Below are 19724 nucleotides of genomic sequence, written 5' to 3'. Positions count from 1 at the left end.
AGTGGCCGGATCTCAGCTCACTGCAAGCTCCGCCTCCTGGGTTTACGCCATTCTCCTGCCTCAGCCTCCCAAGCAGCTGGGACTACAGGTGCCCGCCACCTCGCACGGCTAGGTTTTTGTATTTTTTAGTAGAAATGGGGTTTCACTGTGCTAGCCAGGATGATCTCCATCTCCTGACCTCGTGATCCGCCCGTCTCGGCCTCCCAAAGTGCTGGGATTATAGGCTTGAGCCACCGCACCAGGCCGTATTTTTTTTTTTTTTTGAGACGGAGTCTCGCTCTCCCACCCAGGCTGGAGTGCAGTGGTGCGATCTCGGCTCACTGCAAGCTTCGCCTCCTGGGTTCACGCCATTCTCCTGCCTCAGCCTCCAGAGTAGCTGGGACTACAGGCGCCCACCACCACGCCCAGCTAATTTTTTGTATTTTTAGTAGAGACGGGGTTTCACTGTGTTAGCCAGGATGGTCTTGATCTCCTGACCTTGTGATCCGCCCGCCTCGGCCTCCCAAAGTGCTGGGATTACAGGCATGAGCCACTGCGCCCGGCTTTTTTCTTTTTTTTGAGACGGAGTCTTGCTATCCCCCAGGCTGGAGTGCAGTGGTGCGATCTCGATCTCAGCTTACTGCAACCTCTGCCTCCGTGTTCAAGCAATTCTCCTGCCTCAGCCTCCCAAATAGCTGGGATTATAGGCACGTGCCACCACATCTAGCTAATTTTCGTATTTTTAGTAGAGATGGGGTTTCGCCATGTTGGCCAGGCTGGTCTCGAACTCCTGACCTCAGGCAATCTGCCCGCCTTGGCCTCCTAAAGTGCGGGGATTACAGGCATGAGCCACCAGCCAAGCAATGGTGTCCTTAAGAACAAAATTACAATGCAAAGGCTATTTCAGCCTTAACTTGGATAAAGCCTGATTGAGTGAAGGTGACAGGCATTCCTTGACCGGAGAGGCCTGAGTTCAACTTACTTGACTTTGAGAGAAACGCCCTGTGGAACTCCAATGCTGACAGCTGCACCCAAGACGCTGTGCCTGGAGATCTTCCTCTCGGCTCCGTACTCCACCACCGTCCCAAAGAAGCCTGCTCTGCAGGGAGAGAACGCGGTCTGTGCCTGTGTCCCCCTCATTCATCACTTCAGCAGCAGCTGTCATTTGAGAAGAGGCCAGGTACCTGTCCCTTCCCTCCCTCCAGCCTCCTCGAGCCCCAGGGAGCAGATTCATGACAGAAGAAAGTCGGGACACCCATGGTCTAGTTCTTCCATGACACTCGAAGCTTCTCAAGGGCCAGGACGGTAATGGTAAATCCCCCACAGCCTCAAAATAGGAAGCTCTCCAAAAATGTCACACACACGTAGATATTCCCATGAGCAGGTATCTTACAGCAACTGGCTCCACGTGAAGACCCGCATGCACAGCCAGCGTGCTTCCACGCCAGCCAGGCCAGGACTTACTTGAGGGATCCTTTCACGCGAGTCTGATCGTCATCTTGGAATTTGTGCTGATAGCTGATCAGTGCAAAGGAGTGAGGGATTCCCAGCTGGGGAGACAGGGGTGCAAGGATGCATGGCTGCGACGTGCGACTCCGTGGGGAGGGGTATCTGCCCTCCCATTAGCTCAGGGCATCTGCTGCACACAGGCCTTTAAGGCAAAGGTCACGGTCTGGCAGCCACACCGAGTACACGATGGTTTATTAGCAGCCAGTAGTTAAAAACTGGAAGACTTCACAGAAAACCCAGTGTTCTAGCTTCTCACAGGAAATAAAAGCTCTGGCGACACTGAGCCTGTGCTCCTAGGTGGCAGCGGCTGGTGAGAGCCAAGGAGCAGTGGCCCGTGTGGGGCGGCTTCTCATGCACTAGCCTTGGCCTGGCCACAGGGGTGTCCGAGGGCAAGATTCTGCTGTGGGGCTTCATGTGCCCACCCCCGATTCCACGGGCTGCTCCCACCAGACATTAAGATGTTGCTCTGCTTTAGGATGATCTGACACAGCTGCCCTAGGCGCCCGAAGGCAACTGCATTTCATAATGGAAGGTTCCACTAGGGTCACTCGAGTGTGAGCACCGAGAGCCTGCCCCTCAGGGCCCTGCGTGGGCTGAGACTTAGTGGTGATCAGAACGCAGGATTTAAGGGGCGCACTGAGTGCTTGGGAGGAGGGGTCCGCCCAGAGCTCTGTCTGCAGGAAACGATGGCTGCTTGGCTCACCTGCAGGGCCACAGTGAAGTGGCTGGTTTTAGTGTCCCGGACGATGCTAGTGTTCATGGCTGACTGGATACCCCATCGCCACTGCAGGTAGCCCACGGTGTTCTTGTCTAGGTTCCGAGCTAGGACGGTGGTCAGGCCGGGTCGGATTCCACGGGATGAAAACTGCAGAGCACAGTTTGTTGTCACAAAGCTGGAGAGACACACAGACAGAATAGGTCCTGGATGGCACCTGCTCTCAGCTGTTCTTTGTCACTTCCTCTCTGCCTGGCTAAGACCTTACTGTCACGTCTATGCATCCCTGGGCCAGCTCCCAGTAAAAAAAAAAGCAGGTTAGGCCTCTGTCCACACAGCGGCAGGGAGGGTCCTAGCCAGAATCTTCCCAGTAACTTCTCGACTCCCCTCAGCCGCCCTAACTTTAGCTACAACCAAAGAGGCACCTGACTGACTGCATTCCTAAGCCAGCAGGTGCAACCCCACTCGAGCTAGAATGAATGGGGGCCGAGGGGCGCGACTCAGAATCACCTACGGAGGGTCTCAAATTAAGTAGTCCAAGACAGTGGTGCCCAAACTACTGCACGCTGGAATCACCCAGCTCATCCCCAAATCACGGCTGGCTGGCTTCTCCGCCGGCATGCTGATTTCCTCAGTGCGGGCCTGGAGTGCGAAGTGTCCCAATGATTCCAAAATGCAGTAGAGTTTGAGAATCACTTACCTAGAGGACACCCTAGAGCTATGGAACCAGAATTTCTGGGTGGAGGCATCAGTATATTTTTGGAGCTGCTATGATTTTTGATGTACACCGACAGCTGGGTACTAGTGACAGAAACTACAGGCAAAGCGAGCACAGGAAACCGGTTCCCGAAAAGAGCCTCTGCAGTTTCTTTCCAAGGGAGTCCAGCCCCATCTTCTGGTGGAAAAGGGGTATTTCATTTTACTAACAACAAAATTCACACTTCATTCAAGCTGATGAAGGGTAAACTAACAGCTGGTTTCTTTAATGAAGAGCTCAACATCAATTGCCTAAGTTTCTTTCTCTCCTTTCTAAGCTCTAGAGGTGATGTTTATACCATTAAAATAACAGCAGGCAGGCTCACTGGCTCACACCTGTCACCTCAGCACTTTGGGAGGCTGAGGAGGCAAATTGCTTCACCCCAGGAGTTCGAGAACAGCCTGGGCAACAAGGCAAAACCCCCATCTCTACAAAAAATACACAAAATTAGCCAGGTTTGATGGCACGTCCTGTAGTCGTAGCGACTTGGGAGGCTGAGGAGGAAGGATCACCTGAGCCTGGACAGGTCGATTTTTTTTTTTTTTTTTTTTTGACGGAGTTTCGCTCTTGTTGCCCAGGCTGGAGTGCAGTGGCGTGATCTCAGCTCACTGCAACCTCTGCCTCCTGGGTTCAAGGGATTCTCCTGCCCCAGCTTCCCGAGTAGCTGGGACTACAGGCGCCTGCCACCATGTCTGGTTAATTTTTTGTACTTTTAGTAGAGACGGGGTTTCACCATGTTGGCCAGACTGGTCTCGAATTCCTGCCCTCAGGTGATCCACCCGCCTCGGCCTCCCAGTGTGCTGGGATTACAGGTGTGAGCCACCGTGCCCAGTCAACAGGTTGTTATTTTTGACTTAATGAGTCAAAATATTGGCTTATTGGGCCGTAACTCCATCATAAATCAAGGAACATCTGCAACTTGATCCAAGGATTAGAGAACTCTGGTTAGCCGACATCCATAACTAATCTGGTCACTATATATTAAGAAACTGGACTGGTAGGCCAGGCGCGGTGGCTTACGCCTGTAATCCCAGAACTTTGGGAGGCCAAGGCGGGTGGATCACAAGGTCAAGTGATGGAGACTATCCTGGACAACATGGTGAAACCCCGTCTCTACTGAAAATACAAAAATTAGCCAGGCGTGGTGGCGCGTGCCTGTAGTTAGTTCCAGCTACTCGGGAGGCTGAGACAGGAGAATCGCTTGAACCTGGGAGGTGGAGTTTGCAGTGGGCCGAGACTGCGCCACTGTACTCCAGCTTGGTGACAGAATGAGACTCCCTCTCAAAAAAAAAAAAAAAAGAAAAGAAAGAAAAGAAAAAAAAAAAAGAAACCGGCATCTTTGGTCACACATCATCCCCTTGTTTATAAATCAGTCGTCCTTCCGTTTAAATCTGCTCAAGTCTAATAAGCTCTGGGCAGCAGCACTAAATTCAGTTTCCAAGCCTGTAAGCACTGATGATCAGTCCACCTCAGACTCTTGGTGGCCACTCCATGAACAGACACTGAGGCTTGAGCAGACAAAACGGCCAGAAGATTTTCCTTATTAAAGTGTCTTCCAAGCTTGTGTAACCTTAAGAATCACCTGGGGGGCTTGCAACACCTCAATTCCCCGTCCCCTCCCTCATAGGACCCACGGCAGCTTTTTCTTTTTATTTTTTTTTAAGACAGAGTCTCGCTCTGTCACCCAGGCTGGAGTGCAGTGGCCGGATCTCAGCTCACTGCAAGCTCTGCCTCCCAGGTTCACGCCACTCTCCTGCCTCAGTCTCCCGAGTAGCTGGGATTACAGGTGCCCGCCACCACGCCTGGCTAATTTTTGTATTTTTAGTAGAGACAGAGTTTCACCATGTTGGCCAGGCTTGTCTTGAACCCCTGACCTCAGGCGACCCGCCTGCCTCCCAAAGTGCTGGGATTACAGGCGTGAGCCACCACGCCCAACTAGCATTTCTTTTTTTTTTTTCTTCTGAGAAAGGGTCTTGCTCTGTCACCCAGGCTGAAGTGCAGTGGTGTCATCATGGCTCACTGCAGCCTTGACCTCCTGACCTCAAGCGATCCTCCCACCTCAGCATCCCACGTAGCTGGGACTACAGGTGTGTGCTACCATGCCTGGTTAATTTTTATATTTTTCGTAGAGTCAAGGTTTTGCCATGTTGCCTAGGCTGGTCTCAAACTCCTGAGCTCAAGTGATCATCTCACCTGGCCTCCTAAAGTGCTGGGATTACAGGCGTGAGCCACCACACCCAGCCCCCGAGGCAGCTTCTAACCAGCATCTGAGGTGACCAATCTAAGAAGACAGGGTCAGGACACTGATGTGTGTACAGATGCGGTTTCCCTGCTGTTCTCTTCTAAGTTTGAATCCCGGTCCCCTTCTCAGACGCAGTAGGTGAATCCAATGACGCAGAGCAGCACCCACGTGATGCCCCATGGCAGCATGTCCCGCATTCCTTCCACCTTTTTTTAAATTATTTTTTTCGGGGCAGTCTTGCTCTGTCACCTAGGGTGGGGTGCAGTGGTGCAGTCTCAGCTCATTGCAGCCTCAACCTCCCGGGTTCAAGCAATCCTCCCACCTTGGCCTCCCAAAACCCTGGGATTTCAGGTGTGAGTCACACAGGCTCCTTTTCCTCTTTGTGTGTTTGGAAGCACTGCTTTATTTTTATTTTTTATTTTTTTTGAGATGGAGTCTCGCTTTGTCGCCCAGGCTGGAGTGCAGTGGCCGGATCTCAGCTCACTGCACGCTCCGCCTCCCGGGTTTACGCCATTCTCCTGCCTCAGCCTCCTGAGTAGCTGGGACTACAGGCGCCTACCACGCCTGGTTAATTTTTTGTACTTTTAGTAGAGACAGGGTTTCACCGTGTTAGCAAGGATGGTCTCGATCTCCTGACCTCATGATCCACCCGCCTCGGCCTCCCAAAGTGCTGGGATTACAGGCTTGAGCCACCGCGCCCGGCCAGGAAGCACTGTTTTGGTGCCTCTGCTTAAGCAGCCTCTGCCTGCCCCACAGGCCACACCCTCCTGTTTCGCAGGCTCCCTCTCAACACTTTTCCTGCTCTCCCTACAACAGGCTGGCCTGCAAGCCTGCCTGTGTTCCCTGCCCCATGCCCCACAGACAAATGACCAGACTAGTGGGCAGGGATTAGGTCAACCCCTGCAGAGCCTGGCAGGCACACAGACACATGTCTCATTGGAAGTGTAATAACTTTCTCTTTTTTTTGAGGCAGCCTTGCTCTGCTGCTCAGGCTGGAGTACAATGGTGTGATCCTGGCTCATTGCAACCTCCGCCTCCTGGGTTCAAGTGATCCTCCCACCTCAGCCTCCCAAGTATCTGGGACTACAGGTAAGCGCCATCACGCCTGGTTAATTTTTATATTTTTATTAGATGGGTTTCGCCATGTTGGCCAAGCTGGTCTCGAACTCCTGACCTCAGGTGATCCTCCCGCCTCAGCCTCTCAAAGTGCTGGGATTTATAGGCATAAGCCACTATGCCCAGCCTAGAGTATATGTTTGATAAGGAAGTTATTCATGCCACTGTGCCTAGGCGCACTTTGGAGGCCAAGGCGGGAGGATCGCCTGAGGTCAGGAGTTAAGAGGCTAGCCTGGCCAACAAGGCGAAACCCTACTCTACAAAACCCAACTCTACAAAAATTAGTCAGGCATAGTGGTGCCCATCTGTAGTCCCAGCTACCTGGGAGGGTCACCTGTGCCTGGGAGGTTGAGGCTGCAGTGAGCTGAAATTGCACCACTATTCTCCAGCTGGGGTGACAAAGTGAGACCTGTCTCAAAACAAAAAACATGTACTCCAGGCTTGGTGAAGTGGCTCATGCTTCTAATCTCAGTGCTTTGGGAGGCCGAGGTGGGAGGACTGCTTGAATCCAAGAGCTTGAGACCAGCCTAGGCAACACAGAGAGACCTTTTCTCTAAAAAAACTAACAAATGAGCCAGACATGTTGGCACATGCCTGTAATGCTAGTTTTTCAGGAGGCTGAGGGAGGAGGACTGCTTGAGCCCAGGAGTTCAAGGCTGCAGTGAACTATGATTGGGCTATTGCACTCTAACCTGGGCAACAGAACAAAACCTCATCTCTAAAAAAGAAAAAGTAAAATAAAATAGGCCAGGTGCGGTGGCTCACACCTGTAATCCCAGCACTTTGGGAGGCTGAGGCAGGTGGATCACCTGAGGTCAGGAGTTCGAGATCAGCCTGAGCAACACGGTGAAACCCTGTTTCTACTAAAAATACAAAAATAACTGGGCATGGTGGCATATGCCTGTAGTCCCATCTACTCGGGAGGCTGAGACAGGAGAATCGCTTGAACCCAGGAGGCAGAGGCTGCAGTGAGCTGAGATCACGCCACAGAACTCCAGCCTGGACAAGAGAGCAAGACTCTGTCTCAAAAATAAATAAATACAAAAAATAAACTCCGTATACTCCATTCTAGGACTCCTTCAGCTATATCCTCCCCTGGAAGAAAGAGGTATTATTTACCCTCTACCAATTCTTTTATCTGAGCTCACAAAGACATCACTGCCCCCACCATATAGGAAACGAAGACACTGCTGTTGTTCTACAAGGCACAGGGATACACAGTTCTAGGAGTGTGACATCATGGCAGCAGCAGAGACGACAGGAAGCAGAGGCTGGCTGGGGGCTCCGTCTCTGGCATATGTCAATCAACCTGATGATGAGGCAGTCTGTCATTCTCTGGGACAACGGAATGATCCGTAAGTCTGTAAGTGTTTCGGTCCACTGACCAACTCTCTCTGAAAGCACTCTTTCTCTGCGGCCTCGTGGCACAGGTGAAGGAGGTGTGAGGCCTGGATGGTGCAGCCTGGCCGGGGCTGGGACAAGGGTCCGCCCCCACAATCCCACCTCTTCCCACCTGCACACTGCCTGGGCTTCACGCCAGTGCTGCACCTGCCCTTGATGTACGCAGTGACCTTGTAGGACAGACAAGACAGTGCCAACCGCCGTGATAAAAAGAACACAGTTCTAGTCTCCTAAGTCAACAAAGACCACCAAAGAGGAGCTGCTGTCTCTCATATTTACCATCTTGGTGTGAGATTACGGAACAGCTTGAGACCAAATAAAGGTCCCTGCAGGTCTCCAGCTCCAAATTCCAACTGTTTGAAAAGGAAAAAGAGAAGGCGTTAGTGGTGTTTTATCTCATAGCAGCAACCCAGGCTCAGGTATGTACCTCTGGGTATAATTCCTTCATTCAATTCACTGGGCTTGCCAGGGCTCTAAAAGAAGGGGGTGGAAGATTGTTAATGTTTCATCTTAACCTTAGCCAAATGGAAATGTCTGCTGCCACAGATCCAAAGGAGACCCAGGTTTCAATGGCACGTTTCACTGGTGTCCCTCCAAAGAAAAAAACTGCTCACCTCTGATCCTTGCCTCCCAGGCTGAGGTCAGGAGACCAGCCGGCTCCCCACCGCTCCCGGTGCAGCGCCCCCAACTGCAGAGCACCTGCTGTGGTCAGGTGTGCGCCCCCCACCCCCCCGCCCCTCCGCATGCACTGCTGACTCCTTTTTATTTTCATCCTGAGAAAATGTCTCCCAGGTGACTGGGGTGGTCCTCAGGGGTCTGATGTTAAAAGCCCAGCAGCAGTTCCACACTCGCGTAGCCTTGGAAGTCACAGCTGAGCCTGGCTGCCGTGTTTACTAGTCTGGGTGACTTTCAAGCAACTCTTCAATGTTAATTTGATGCAGCTCAATTTGCTCGGCAGAACTGGCTGTTAAATGGCCACCAATCAGTGAACCATTGCACTGGAGAGAGCACCTGCCTTCTGAATTGTGCAGGAAAAAGAGCCCACAGGCTTTTTGCTCAAGGGAACACTGAGTTTCAGAGGCTAGATTTCTAGAAGTTGCTGTCTCATAGGAAACCTGAGGAAGACTGACAGGACTTCTCAGATATGAGACCTATTTATCTTTTTTTTTTTGAGATGGAATTTTGCTCTTGTCCCCCAGACTGGAGTGCAATGGTGTGATCTCGACTCACTGCAACCTCTGCCTCCCGGGTTCATGTGATTCTCCTGCCTCAGACTCCCGAACAGCTGGGATTACAGGCAGGCGCCACCACGCCCAGCTAATTTTTGTATTTTTAGTAGAGACGGGGTTTCACCATGTTGGCCAGGCTTATGAGACCTATTTTTCTTTTAGGACCAGTCAACTGATGGAAGTTTGACACTTGGTACCATTTTACAATAACAGGGCCCCCTGGGTGAGTTTGAGGGTGAGCTTTGAGAGTGTAAATGTTCAGAAATAAGACTTTGCATGGACAACACAACTCAGCCAAGAGACATTCTTACCTCTCCCCATCCCTTTGCCGAAGTTACTCGTCTGAGCGCAAAGTTAATGGAACCTCCTCCGTTTCCATTCTGGGTTGAGAGGCTTCCAGAGAGGATGGCTGTGTCTGTTGCTGTCAAGGGTGCCTAAAAATGATATTTGCTGGTAATGAATGAATCAAAACAGCAGGAAGTGCCAGTGGCAGCAGCCTAAAGAACGCACTGAGTCCAAGGCCAAAGGTGCAGACGACTCCTCTGTTCAGAAGCACACATGGATGCAGAACTGCCGCAACAGCTTGACTTTTCTTTCGCTTTGTTATTTGGTCTGCATGTGACCACAGGATAATCTGCTTTGCAAAAGCTTTAATGGGCAAATTTCACACCACCAGGGGAAACATGGGGCTGCATGTCCCAGCGGTATCAGCGCAGGGACTTCACTGTGCGCCATCCCTCATGGTACACCTGGGGCCTCTCCTGTCCTTGCTTGCCATCAGGGGTCTGGGGGGACTGGAGACTTTTCCATGGCCGTATTCTGTATCAGCTGACTCAGGGAGTTCCAAGAGGGGGCAAATTTCCCCAAGTTAGGACTCCATGTTGTTGGCTGATGCAACGGAGAATAAATTAATGAGCTGAGGAGACAAAGATCTACCATAAACACTCAGGAGAATGGCCTGACCTTGCCACATTCAAATAGTGGGCAGAATGGTGACATTTTCGTGTGCCCAGGGCTCAGGATGGGACCTGCTATAGCCTTGCGGCACGTAGCAGAATTTGCCTTAAAACTAAAATCAGTGGTTAGAATGATCCAGAGGTCTGCTTTCTCTCCCAGAACCCCATGACCTTGGGCCTCTACTTCTCCCAGACCATTAACACCCTCTGCTGGAAAGGCCCAAGACCTTGGGAGCCAAGTGCCCCAGCCCACACTCCTGCTGGCTCACATACCAGCACAGCGGTAACACGCGGCTGGGACTGAAGCGCTTTCTTTTTTAAGTGGCTAATTGCATCCTTTCATAAATAAAGATGAGAAAAACCCTGGGCAGACTCTCGTTCCAGCTGCTTGGTGTGCTGTGCCTCATTAACTCGAGCCCTTGCAGTACTCGGAGAGGTGGTTGTGTGCTTTACCTCAATGGACTGGGATATGTGCATTTTATTAATTTCAATCTGCGGAAAGCTGCTGCCGGACACATCTTCATACTCCTCATCATAGCGATCAAAAAGGTCAGTGGCATCTACTCCAACGCTGATCGTTCCCTGGGGCAGAAAAACAAGCTGTCAGCAGAAGGGGTGGTATTTGTGGAATGAAAGACAATGCTACACTTCAACATTCAGCTTGCTTTAATTGAACAGGTCATTCGACTTCAGGGTTCACTGGGTTTAGGTAGGACACGCCACCAGGAAGCCCACAAAGCATGAATGTCACAGTCCGAACCAAACTGCAGAGCACCACAGACGTCCGGAGCTAGAAAACATCATTTGACCAGCAGAGCTGGTCTGCATGTCTGCAGAGCAATGACACGCCAAAGACAAAAGTGTTAGTCAAAGAAGAGCAACGCAGTTTGATTTTCAGAGACCAAACAGGCCCGTGAATGCATAAAGCAACCTAGAAATGAGCTACATGGATCAAATATTTTTTGGTAAACACCGTACACCGCAAAACTACCCTAAAACTCTTTAAATAAAAATACCTTCGAAGATAAAGCAGCACAAATTATGAACAAATGGGAGACTTAAAAATTAATCCTTCTCAAATTAATTTGAGAATTAAGTTTGAGAAACAGAAGTGTATTCGCTCAAGGAATTCTAAGCTAAAATTTTGCTGATAAAAATGCTTGTTATGCAGAAAATCAATGTTTATTATTCTTTTATGGTCACAACTTTAAAAATGGACACATATCTTAATCCAGTATATAAAACCACGGCCACATACACTTTTTAAATTAAACTTTCGCAGCCCATTACAACAACATTTTTTTTTTTTTTGAGATGGAGTCTCGCTCTGTCGCCCAGGCTGGAGTGCAGTGGCGCAATCTCGGCTCACTGCAAGCTCTGCCTCCCAGGTTCATACCATTCTCCTGCCTCAGCCTCCTGAGTAGCTGGGACTACAGGCGCCCGTCACCACGCCCAGCTAATTTTTTGTATTTTTAGAGATGCGGTTTCACCACGTTAGCCAGGATGGTCTCGATCTCCTGACCTTGTGATCCGCCCACCTCGGTCTCACAAGGTGCTGGGATTTACAGGCGTGAGCCACCACGCCCGGCCTTGTATTTTTTTTTTTTTTTTTGAGATGGAGTCTCACTCTGTCGCCCAGGCTGGAGTGCAGTGGGCGCGATCTTGGCTCACTGCAAGCTCCGCCTCCTGGGTTCACGCCATTCTCCTGCCTCAGCCTCCCGAGTAGCTGGGACTACAGGCGCCCACCACCATGCCCGGCTAATTTTTTGTATTTTTAGTAGAGATGTGGTTTCACCATGTTAGCCAGGATGGTCTCGATCTCTTGACTTCGTGATCTGCCCACCTTGGCCTCCCAAGGTGCTGGGATTACAGGCGTGAGCCACCATGCCCGGTCTTGTTTTTTTTTTTTTTTTGATATGGAGTCTCACTGTGTCGCCCAGGCTGGAGGGCAATGGCATGATCTAGGCTCACTGCAACCTCCGCCTCCCGGGTTCAAGCGATTCTCCTGCCTCAGTCTCCTATGTAGCTGTGATTACAGGCATGCACCACTATGCCCGGCTAATTCTGTATTTTTAGTAGAGATGGGGTTTCACCACATCGGTCAGGTGGTCTCCAACTCTCGACCTCAGGTGATCCGCCCGCCTCAGCCTCCCAAAGTGCTGGGATTACAAGCGTGAGGCACAGCACCCAAGCTAAAACAATTTATTGAGGTTTAATTTCTGTATTACAATATAAACTGCACCCATTTGAAATGCACAATTCAATGAGTCTTTGACATGTATACGCTGGTGAAACTACCTCCAAAATCAAGACACAGAACATTTCTATCACCCCATAAGTAGCCTGACAGAGTGGTTTTTGTTTTGTTTTGTTTTCTTGAGACGGAGTCTCGCTCTGTTCTCCAGGCTGGAGTGCAAAGGTGCAATCTCGGCTCACTGCAAGCTCCCCCTCCCGGGTTCATGCCATTCTCCTGCCTCAGCCTCCCAAGTAGTTGGGACTACAGGTAGCCGCCAACACGTCCAGTTAATTTTTTGTATTTTTAGTAGAGACGGGGTTTCACGTGTTAGCCAGGATGGTCTTGATCTCCTGACCTCGTGATCCGCCCACCTTGGCAGCTTCCCAAACTGTTGGGATTACAGGCATGAGCCACCGTGCCCGGCCGGCCAAGAGAGTGTTTTAAGTGGTCAAGAAAGGGACCTCTGAGAAGGGGGCGTGGGAACAAAGACACAAATGAGGATGGCCCTCGTGGGCACCCAGTGGAGGGGCAAGGAGGTCTCTAGGGCTGGAGCAGAGGGGCAATGGCAGGTGAGTTCAGACAGGGTGGTGTTTGGGTAGTCTATGGAGTGTCACAGGTGGGGTTTAAATCTGTTGTTTCTGTTGGTTTAGCCATTAGCTCAGATTTTTCACTTTTATGTCAGAGTGCATTTTGCAGATGGACCATCACTTTATTTCTAGCATCTGCCATGGTCTCATCTAATGTGTGAGACGCACAGTGCCTTTAGGAGCTGACCAGTGAGATTCCACCACTCTTTTCCCATTTCTTTGCAGATGAACTGTAGGACGCACCTCCCTTTCTAGGTTGGGCATGTGTGCTGCACACTGACGCAGTGGTGAGGTGCAGCTCACTCCTGGTCTTGGTCGTGGGGAAGTATCAGATGCTGCTGTCCATGTGGCGTAGCCGGTGGCGGCCAGAGTCTTGGCGTGTGGGGCAGCTGAAGTTGTTGAGCCCACTGGTCAGCCACATCCCTAGGAAACTCCAACTATATATGAAAACGTGTGGGGAACACAGGTGGCCTGTGCTGCGGAGCCTGTCAAAGAGCACTCTGAGCACCGCTGCCACGATGTTTCCGTCGCCTGTTGAAGGATACCCGTCAGGCTTTGCACATGTCTTCTGTGAAGAGCCAGAGTGAAGATTTTTGGTGCCATACGGCCTGTTGTCGGAATTCATCTCTGCTACTCAAATGGGAAAGCGGCCAGATAAACAGTCAATGCCTGAGTGTGTCTGTGTTCCAATACAACACTGCTCATGAAGCTGAAATCTGAATTTCACGTAACTTTCATATGTCACAAAGGCCTCTTCCTTTGGTTTTTCTTGACCATTAAAAAATGCAAAACCCATTCTTAGCTCACAGGCCACAGGAAAACAGGCAGTGGCTTGAATCTGGAAATCCTTGATATAAATCTACAGGTTTTTGTTGCTGTTTGGCGATGCTTTCTTTTTCAATAAACTCTTCAGGCAGGGCTGACACTGAGTATTAAATTTCCATTTTCCCAGAGAGCTGATGAACTTATAAGTCGCATAAACTGTTTTTCCACATTGACCATCCAAAGTGCTAACTCTGAGCACGTGAAAATCAAGTCTCAGATCTGCTGGAGAAGCACCAGCGTCAACGGTCAGTCATTCCTCCAAGAAGACTGTGCCGGAAAGTGGGCTGTAGCAGCAGGTGTATTTACATATAACTGTGAAAATCATTTTTCATTTAGATCAAATGGTAGTTCCTCTACATTAATTTCACTCACATTTCCACTTCAAGGTCTGCAATGCACAAATGAAAGATAAAGCAACAGCTGTTTCTGTGTTGGTTGCCCTATTAGCCCAACTTCCCAACTGTTAATGATGCTAGCTTTTTTTTTCTTTTTGAGATGGAGTCTCGCTCTGTCATCAGGCGACATTAGCCATTAGTCCAGTGCAGTGCAGTGGCACAATCTCGGCTCACTGCAACCTCCGCCTCCCGGTTTCAAGCAATTCTCCTGTCTCAGTCTCCCGAGTAGTTGGGACTACAGGCGTGCGCCACTATGCCCAGCTAATTTTTGTATTTTTAGTAGAGACAGGGTTTCACCATGTTGACCAGGATGATCTTGATCTCTTGACCTCGTGATCCGCCTGCCTCGGCCTCCCAAAGTGCTGAGATTACAGGCGTGAGCCACCGTGCCTGGCCAGTGCTAGCTTTCTATCAGATGCTTCAATCTGAAAATGTATTAACCCTAATAATTACTTGATTTCTGTTGAGAGTGAAACGCCTGACATTATAAATGCTACTATAAACTCAATTTAAAAGTTCCACATTGAAGGTAAACGTGTTTTTTTTTTTTTTTTGTGGTGATATTCAAATACCAACTTTGAGGCAGTATAGTGTTATGGTAAAAAATATTTTTATTAAATCAAGAAACCCATGGACTAGAAACATCCTTAGAATTAGTTGTAGTGATACATAATGTATAATTGTGTCAAAACAAGCTGTGGTACTCTACCCATGGAAAATGAAGTTGTAGTTGTCAAAATTCACAAATTTTTATATTCACAGAGTAACAGCACAAACACATCTCTGTGATGATGATGATTCTGAATAATAAAAAAACTGCACGGCAGTATATGAACAATTTGTGGCCAGGTGCGGTGGCTAATACCTGTAACCCTAACGCTTTGGGAGGCTGAGGCAGGTGGATCACCTGAAGTCAGGAGTTCGAGACCAGCCTGGCCAGCATGGTGAAACCCTGTCGCTACTAAACATACAAAAATTAGCTGGGCACATGTCCCAGCTACTCTGGAGGCTGAGGCAGGAGAACTGCTTGAACTTGAAAGGTGGAGGTTGCCGTGAGCCAAGATTGCGCCACTGCACTCTAGCATGGATGACAGAGCAAGACTCTGTTTCAAAAACAACAGGCTGGGCGCAGTGGCTCATGCCTGTAATCCCAGCACTTTGGGAGGCCGAGGCAGGCGGCTCACGAGGTCAGGAGTTCAAGACCAGCCTGACCAACATGGTGAAACCCCGTCTCTACTAAAAATACAAAAATTTGCCAGGCGTGGTGGCGTGTATCTATAATCCCAGCTCCTCAGGAGGCTGAGGCAGGAGAATTGCTTCTACCTGGGAGGCAGACGTTGCAGTGAACCAAGATCGTGCCACTGCACTCCAGCCTGGGCAACGGAACAAGACTCTGTCTTTAAAAAAAAAAAAAAAATTACAATCACTGAAAACAAGGCTTGTAATGAAAAATACTCTGAAGCTGATCTTTTTTTGGGGAAAAAAACCATACAAAATAAATAAGAGTTCAAACGGTTTATGAGATATAATTTTGAAATTCCATAATGGCATTTTGGAGTATCTTTATTTTGGGTAGGAATCTTGGTGGAGCTGTCATGTTTAATTGGATAAATTTATATTCTGTTCTAGAATGAAATGGAATTGAAAAGGTCTACAGTTTTGTAGCATCTAAATTTGATAAAACATTCAAAAGATCATAAATAAAGATGATTTAGAAAAATGTGTCAAAGAAAACTGTTGTGAATAAAGTTAAAAAGACGATACCTGTCAAAATACTTGGGCCAAGATATTTTTATGTTCTAATATGAAGAAATTTAGAATGGAGAGAGTATTTTCTAAATTAAAAATATGATACACAGAGAAGAATCAATTAAATGTGTCAAAAATTTCGGTTGGGTGTTGCGGCTCACTCCTGCAATCCCAGTACTTTGGGAGGCTAAGGTGAAGGATTGCTTGAGCCCAGGAGTTTCAGACCGGCCTAGGCAACATGTTGAGACTCTGTCTCCACAAAAAAAACTAAAAAAAAAAAAAAAAAAAAAAAAAAAAAAAAAAAAAAAAAAAAGATTAGCTGGCAGTGGTGGTATCTGCCTGTGGTCCCAGTCACCTGGGAGACTGAGGTGGGAGGATTCCTTAAGCCTGGGAGGTCAAGGCTGCAGTGAGCCGTGACTGTATCACTGCACTCTAGCCTGGGTGATAGTATGAGGCACTGTCTCAAAGTAAAATAAAACTTGCTAAATATAAATGCACCTTTCATAAAGATAGTAGGCAATGGTATTAAAGAAAAAGACACTGGAAATACACTCTTCACAAAACAGCGTGACACACTGTGGAAGTTAGATCAAAGGCCTCCCAAGGAACCATGCCTGCGGGTACTCATGCCCTCATAAAGAGCCCTCTCCTTGATCCTGAACCTCTCGGGTTCATAAAAGCAACTCTCAGACTTGCTTTTGTCCAACAGAATGCACGGATTTGATGGTGCTGACTTCAAGACCAGCTCATGAGAAGCCTTGCAGCTCGGCCCAGGTCTCTAAAATGCACTATCTGGGTGACACTAGCTAATACGTATTAAGTCCAGCTACCCAGAGACTGCTGTTGGCAAGGAAGCCTGAGGGGAGAGGTTGCCTGGGGAGAGAGCGATGCCAGCCAACTCTGCTGAGGTACATGAGACATGAAGGCAGAAGCCACTGCTGACGTGCAGACCCGCAAGCCTGCAGAAGATGAGACCCAGCTACCATCTGACTGCAACCCCTGGGAACACCACCCCATCACAGTCAAGTCCCAGCCAATCCATAGAACTGTGAGACAGTATGGAATTGTTGTTGGAAGCCACCAAGTTTGGAAATGGTTATATAGCAGCACATAATCACAACACTGATATTGGAGACAGACAAGGTTGATGAACAGACCAAAAGTCTGTGGATACATGCCCCAAATAATGATTCCTACTCTTTTTTTTTTTTTTTTTTTGAGATGGAGTCTTGCTCTGTCACCTGGGCTGGAGTGCAGTGGCGCCATCTCGGTTCACTGCAAGCTCCGCCTCCTGGGTTCACGCCATTCTCCTGCTTCAGCCTCCCGAGTAACTATGACTATAGGTGCCTGCCACCATGAGTGGCTAATTTTTTTGTATTTTTAGTAGAGATGGGGTTCCACCGTGTTTGTTAGTCAGGATGGTCTCCATCTCCTGACCTCGTGATCCAACCGCCTCAGCCTCCCAAAGTGCTGGGATTACAGGCGTGAGCCAACACACCCGGCCGCCATGTTTTCTTAAGAACATTTTATTTTATTTTAAGAGACAGAATCTTCCCCAAGCTGTAGTGCAGTGGCACAAACACAGCTCAATGCAGCCTCAAACTCCTGGGCTCAAGTGATTCTCCTCCCTCAGCCTCCCAAGTAGTTGGGACCATAGGCACATGCCACCACACCTGGCTAATTTTTGTATTTTTTGTAGAGACAGAGTCTCGCTATATTGCCCAGGCTGATTGCCAACTCTTGGGATCAAGCAATCCTCCTGCCTTAGCCTCCCAAAATGCTGGGATCACAGGGGTGAGTCATTGTGCCTGTCCCAATATTTTATTTTTCAACTACCTTTGAATAAATTATTTATAGTTTCTCTGATATAATAAAACCAATATTCATTAAAACATATTTCAACAAATGACATAATCTGAATATTTTATTTTATTTTTTTAGAGACAGGGTCTTACTTTGCTGCCCAGGCTAGAGTGTGGTGGCTTGATCACAGCTCACTGTTGCCCTGAACTCTCGGACTCAAGGGACATCCCTTCCTCGGCCTCCTAAATAGCTGGAATTACAGGCGCGTGCCACTGTGCCTGGCTAATTATTTAAAAAGGTCTTTTTTTTTTTTTTGAGATGGAGTTGCACTCTTGTCGCTCAGGCTGGAGTACAATGGCACAATCTCAACTCACTGCAACCTCAGCCTCCTGGGTTCAAGTGATTCTCCTGCCCCAGCTTCCTGAGTAGCTGGGATTACAGGTGTGTGCCATTGCACCCAGCTAATTTTTGTATTATTGGTAGATATGAGGGTTCACCATGTTGGCCAGGCTGGTCTCGAACTCCTGACCTCAGGTGTTCCGCCTGCCTCGGCCTCCCCAAGTGCTGGGATTACAGGCGTGAGCCACCATGCCCGGTCCTAATATATAATTTATATATTGCATTTATTGCGGATTTTGTGTCCCTCAACTAGATCATTAAGCTTCATGGTGGGATTAGGTTGTCTGTTTTATTCTCTGCTGAATGTTCCCATTCCTAAAGTGTCTGGCACATTACAGGCACCCAAATTAAATTACTTTGTGAATAAATCAACCATTTTCACCTATCTCCAACCCACAAAATTGCTAATATTAAACCAAGTCAACGAAAGATGACCATTTGCCCCATTTCCCCCCTTTCGTAGCTAGCACATTTCTCCCTGTTAAATCTTCTTTTTTTTTTTTTTGAGACGGAGTCTCACTCTGTTGCTCAGGCTGGACTGCAGTGGCCGGATCTCAGCTCACTGCAAGCTCCACCTCCCAGTTCACGCCATTCTCCTGCCTCAGCCTCCTGAGTAGCTGAGACTACAGGCGCCCACCACCACACCCGGCTAATTTTTTGTATTTTTAGTAGAGATGGGATTTCACCGTGTTAGCCAGGATGGTCTCGATCTCCTGACCTCGTGATCCGCCTGCCTCGGCCTCCCAAAATGCTGGGATTACAGGCGTGAGCCTCGGTGCCCAGCCGTTAAATCTTATTTTGTAGTTTAATCCCTTCATTCTTATTAACTGGGCTCTTTGAGAACCTTCCGCCTTGGGTTAACTGTGAATGTGATAAACACGTTTTCACTGACATCACTCAGAAACTCTAAGCACGAGTTAGAGCCTTTCTCCCACAATGAGAAACTTCTTACCAGGGAGGAGATGATGCATTTGTACTCGTTGAGTAGAATCAGTTGTTTATTCAGCCAGGAATGTGCCATTCTAAATTCTTTATTTTTTGGTTTCAAACCTTCTTTAAAAAATTTAAAACATTTAAGTGACAAATAGAGATCGCACACGTTCCAGGTGTACAGTGTGCTGATTTGATACATGCAGACGCTGTGTAGTAATGATCACAATCATGTTAACACATTCAACACCAACCAGGCGGAATTATTTTCATGTTTATATTTATCTGGCCATGAGGGCAACATAAGAAATTTCTGTCAATTGCAATCTCAAAAGGAATTCTTTACTAACTGAAAATTCCACCAAAAGAGGTGATACAAGGCAACGTGAAATTCACCTGTTTATAACCGATGAACCCACCAGCATGGCACTCATGATGGTTCCCACAGAATCACTTCATCTCAAATGGAAGTCAGAGCCTGTCCTCCCCGGATAAACATAGTCTCTAATTCTGAAACCTTGTTTGTAAGTGATTATGCTGACATGAAGGGGTGAAACAGCCCTCTCATGGATACTCACTTCAAGACAAACAGCTGTTTTACCTTTGAATCCCTGTGTGCCTTCTATCCCGATTGCCAAGACCACTCTTCTCCAGGGTTTCAGTTTCATTGTCACAGCACTTTCCCAGACCTGATTCACCAGGCTTTGGTCCCTCTTCTCTTTACCAGACAACTTCCCACAATCTCCAATTGCAACAGCAGCCCATTTCTGCAGACAGTAAATTGCCTTTTCCTGTCACTACGCACAACAAACATATGGGTCAAACAATCCTTCTTTTGCTCTATCATGCTCTCAGCCAAGTCCGGGCAGTTTTATGACATCAGAACCACTTCCACA

General features: G+C 48.5%; 1 protein-coding gene across 1 annotated transcript in view; it reads right to left on the bottom strand.

Moving 5' to 3' along the window:
• The window catches only part of DNAJC11 (DnaJ heat shock protein family (Hsp40) member C11), a 71049-nt gene that overhangs the window by 10405 nt on the left and 40920 nt on the right, over positions 1 to 19724 (bottom strand). Inside the window, exons 5-10 of the mRNA XM_007980733.3 lie at positions 10358 to 10486; positions 9260 to 9382; positions 7999 to 8072; positions 2192 to 2381; positions 1444 to 1529; positions 962 to 1078 (exon numbers count right to left, since the gene is read on the bottom strand). Coding sequence (XP_007978924.1) covers positions 962 to 1078; positions 1444 to 1529; positions 2192 to 2381; positions 7999 to 8072; positions 9260 to 9382; positions 10358 to 10486 — 719 coding nt within the window. The remainder of the gene's footprint in view (positions 1 to 961; positions 1079 to 1443; positions 1530 to 2191; positions 2382 to 7998; positions 8073 to 9259; positions 9383 to 10357; positions 10487 to 19724) is intronic.

This window comes from Chlorocebus sabaeus, chromosome 20 (genome assembly GCF_047675955.1).
Source record: "Chlorocebus sabaeus isolate Y175 chromosome 20, mChlSab1.0.hap1, whole genome shotgun sequence".
Taxonomy (NCBI): Eukaryota; Metazoa; Chordata; class Mammalia; order Primates; family Cercopithecidae; genus Chlorocebus; species Chlorocebus sabaeus.
Note: the sequence above shows the minus strand (reverse complement) of the source record. Positions and strands in the feature narration are given on the sequence as shown.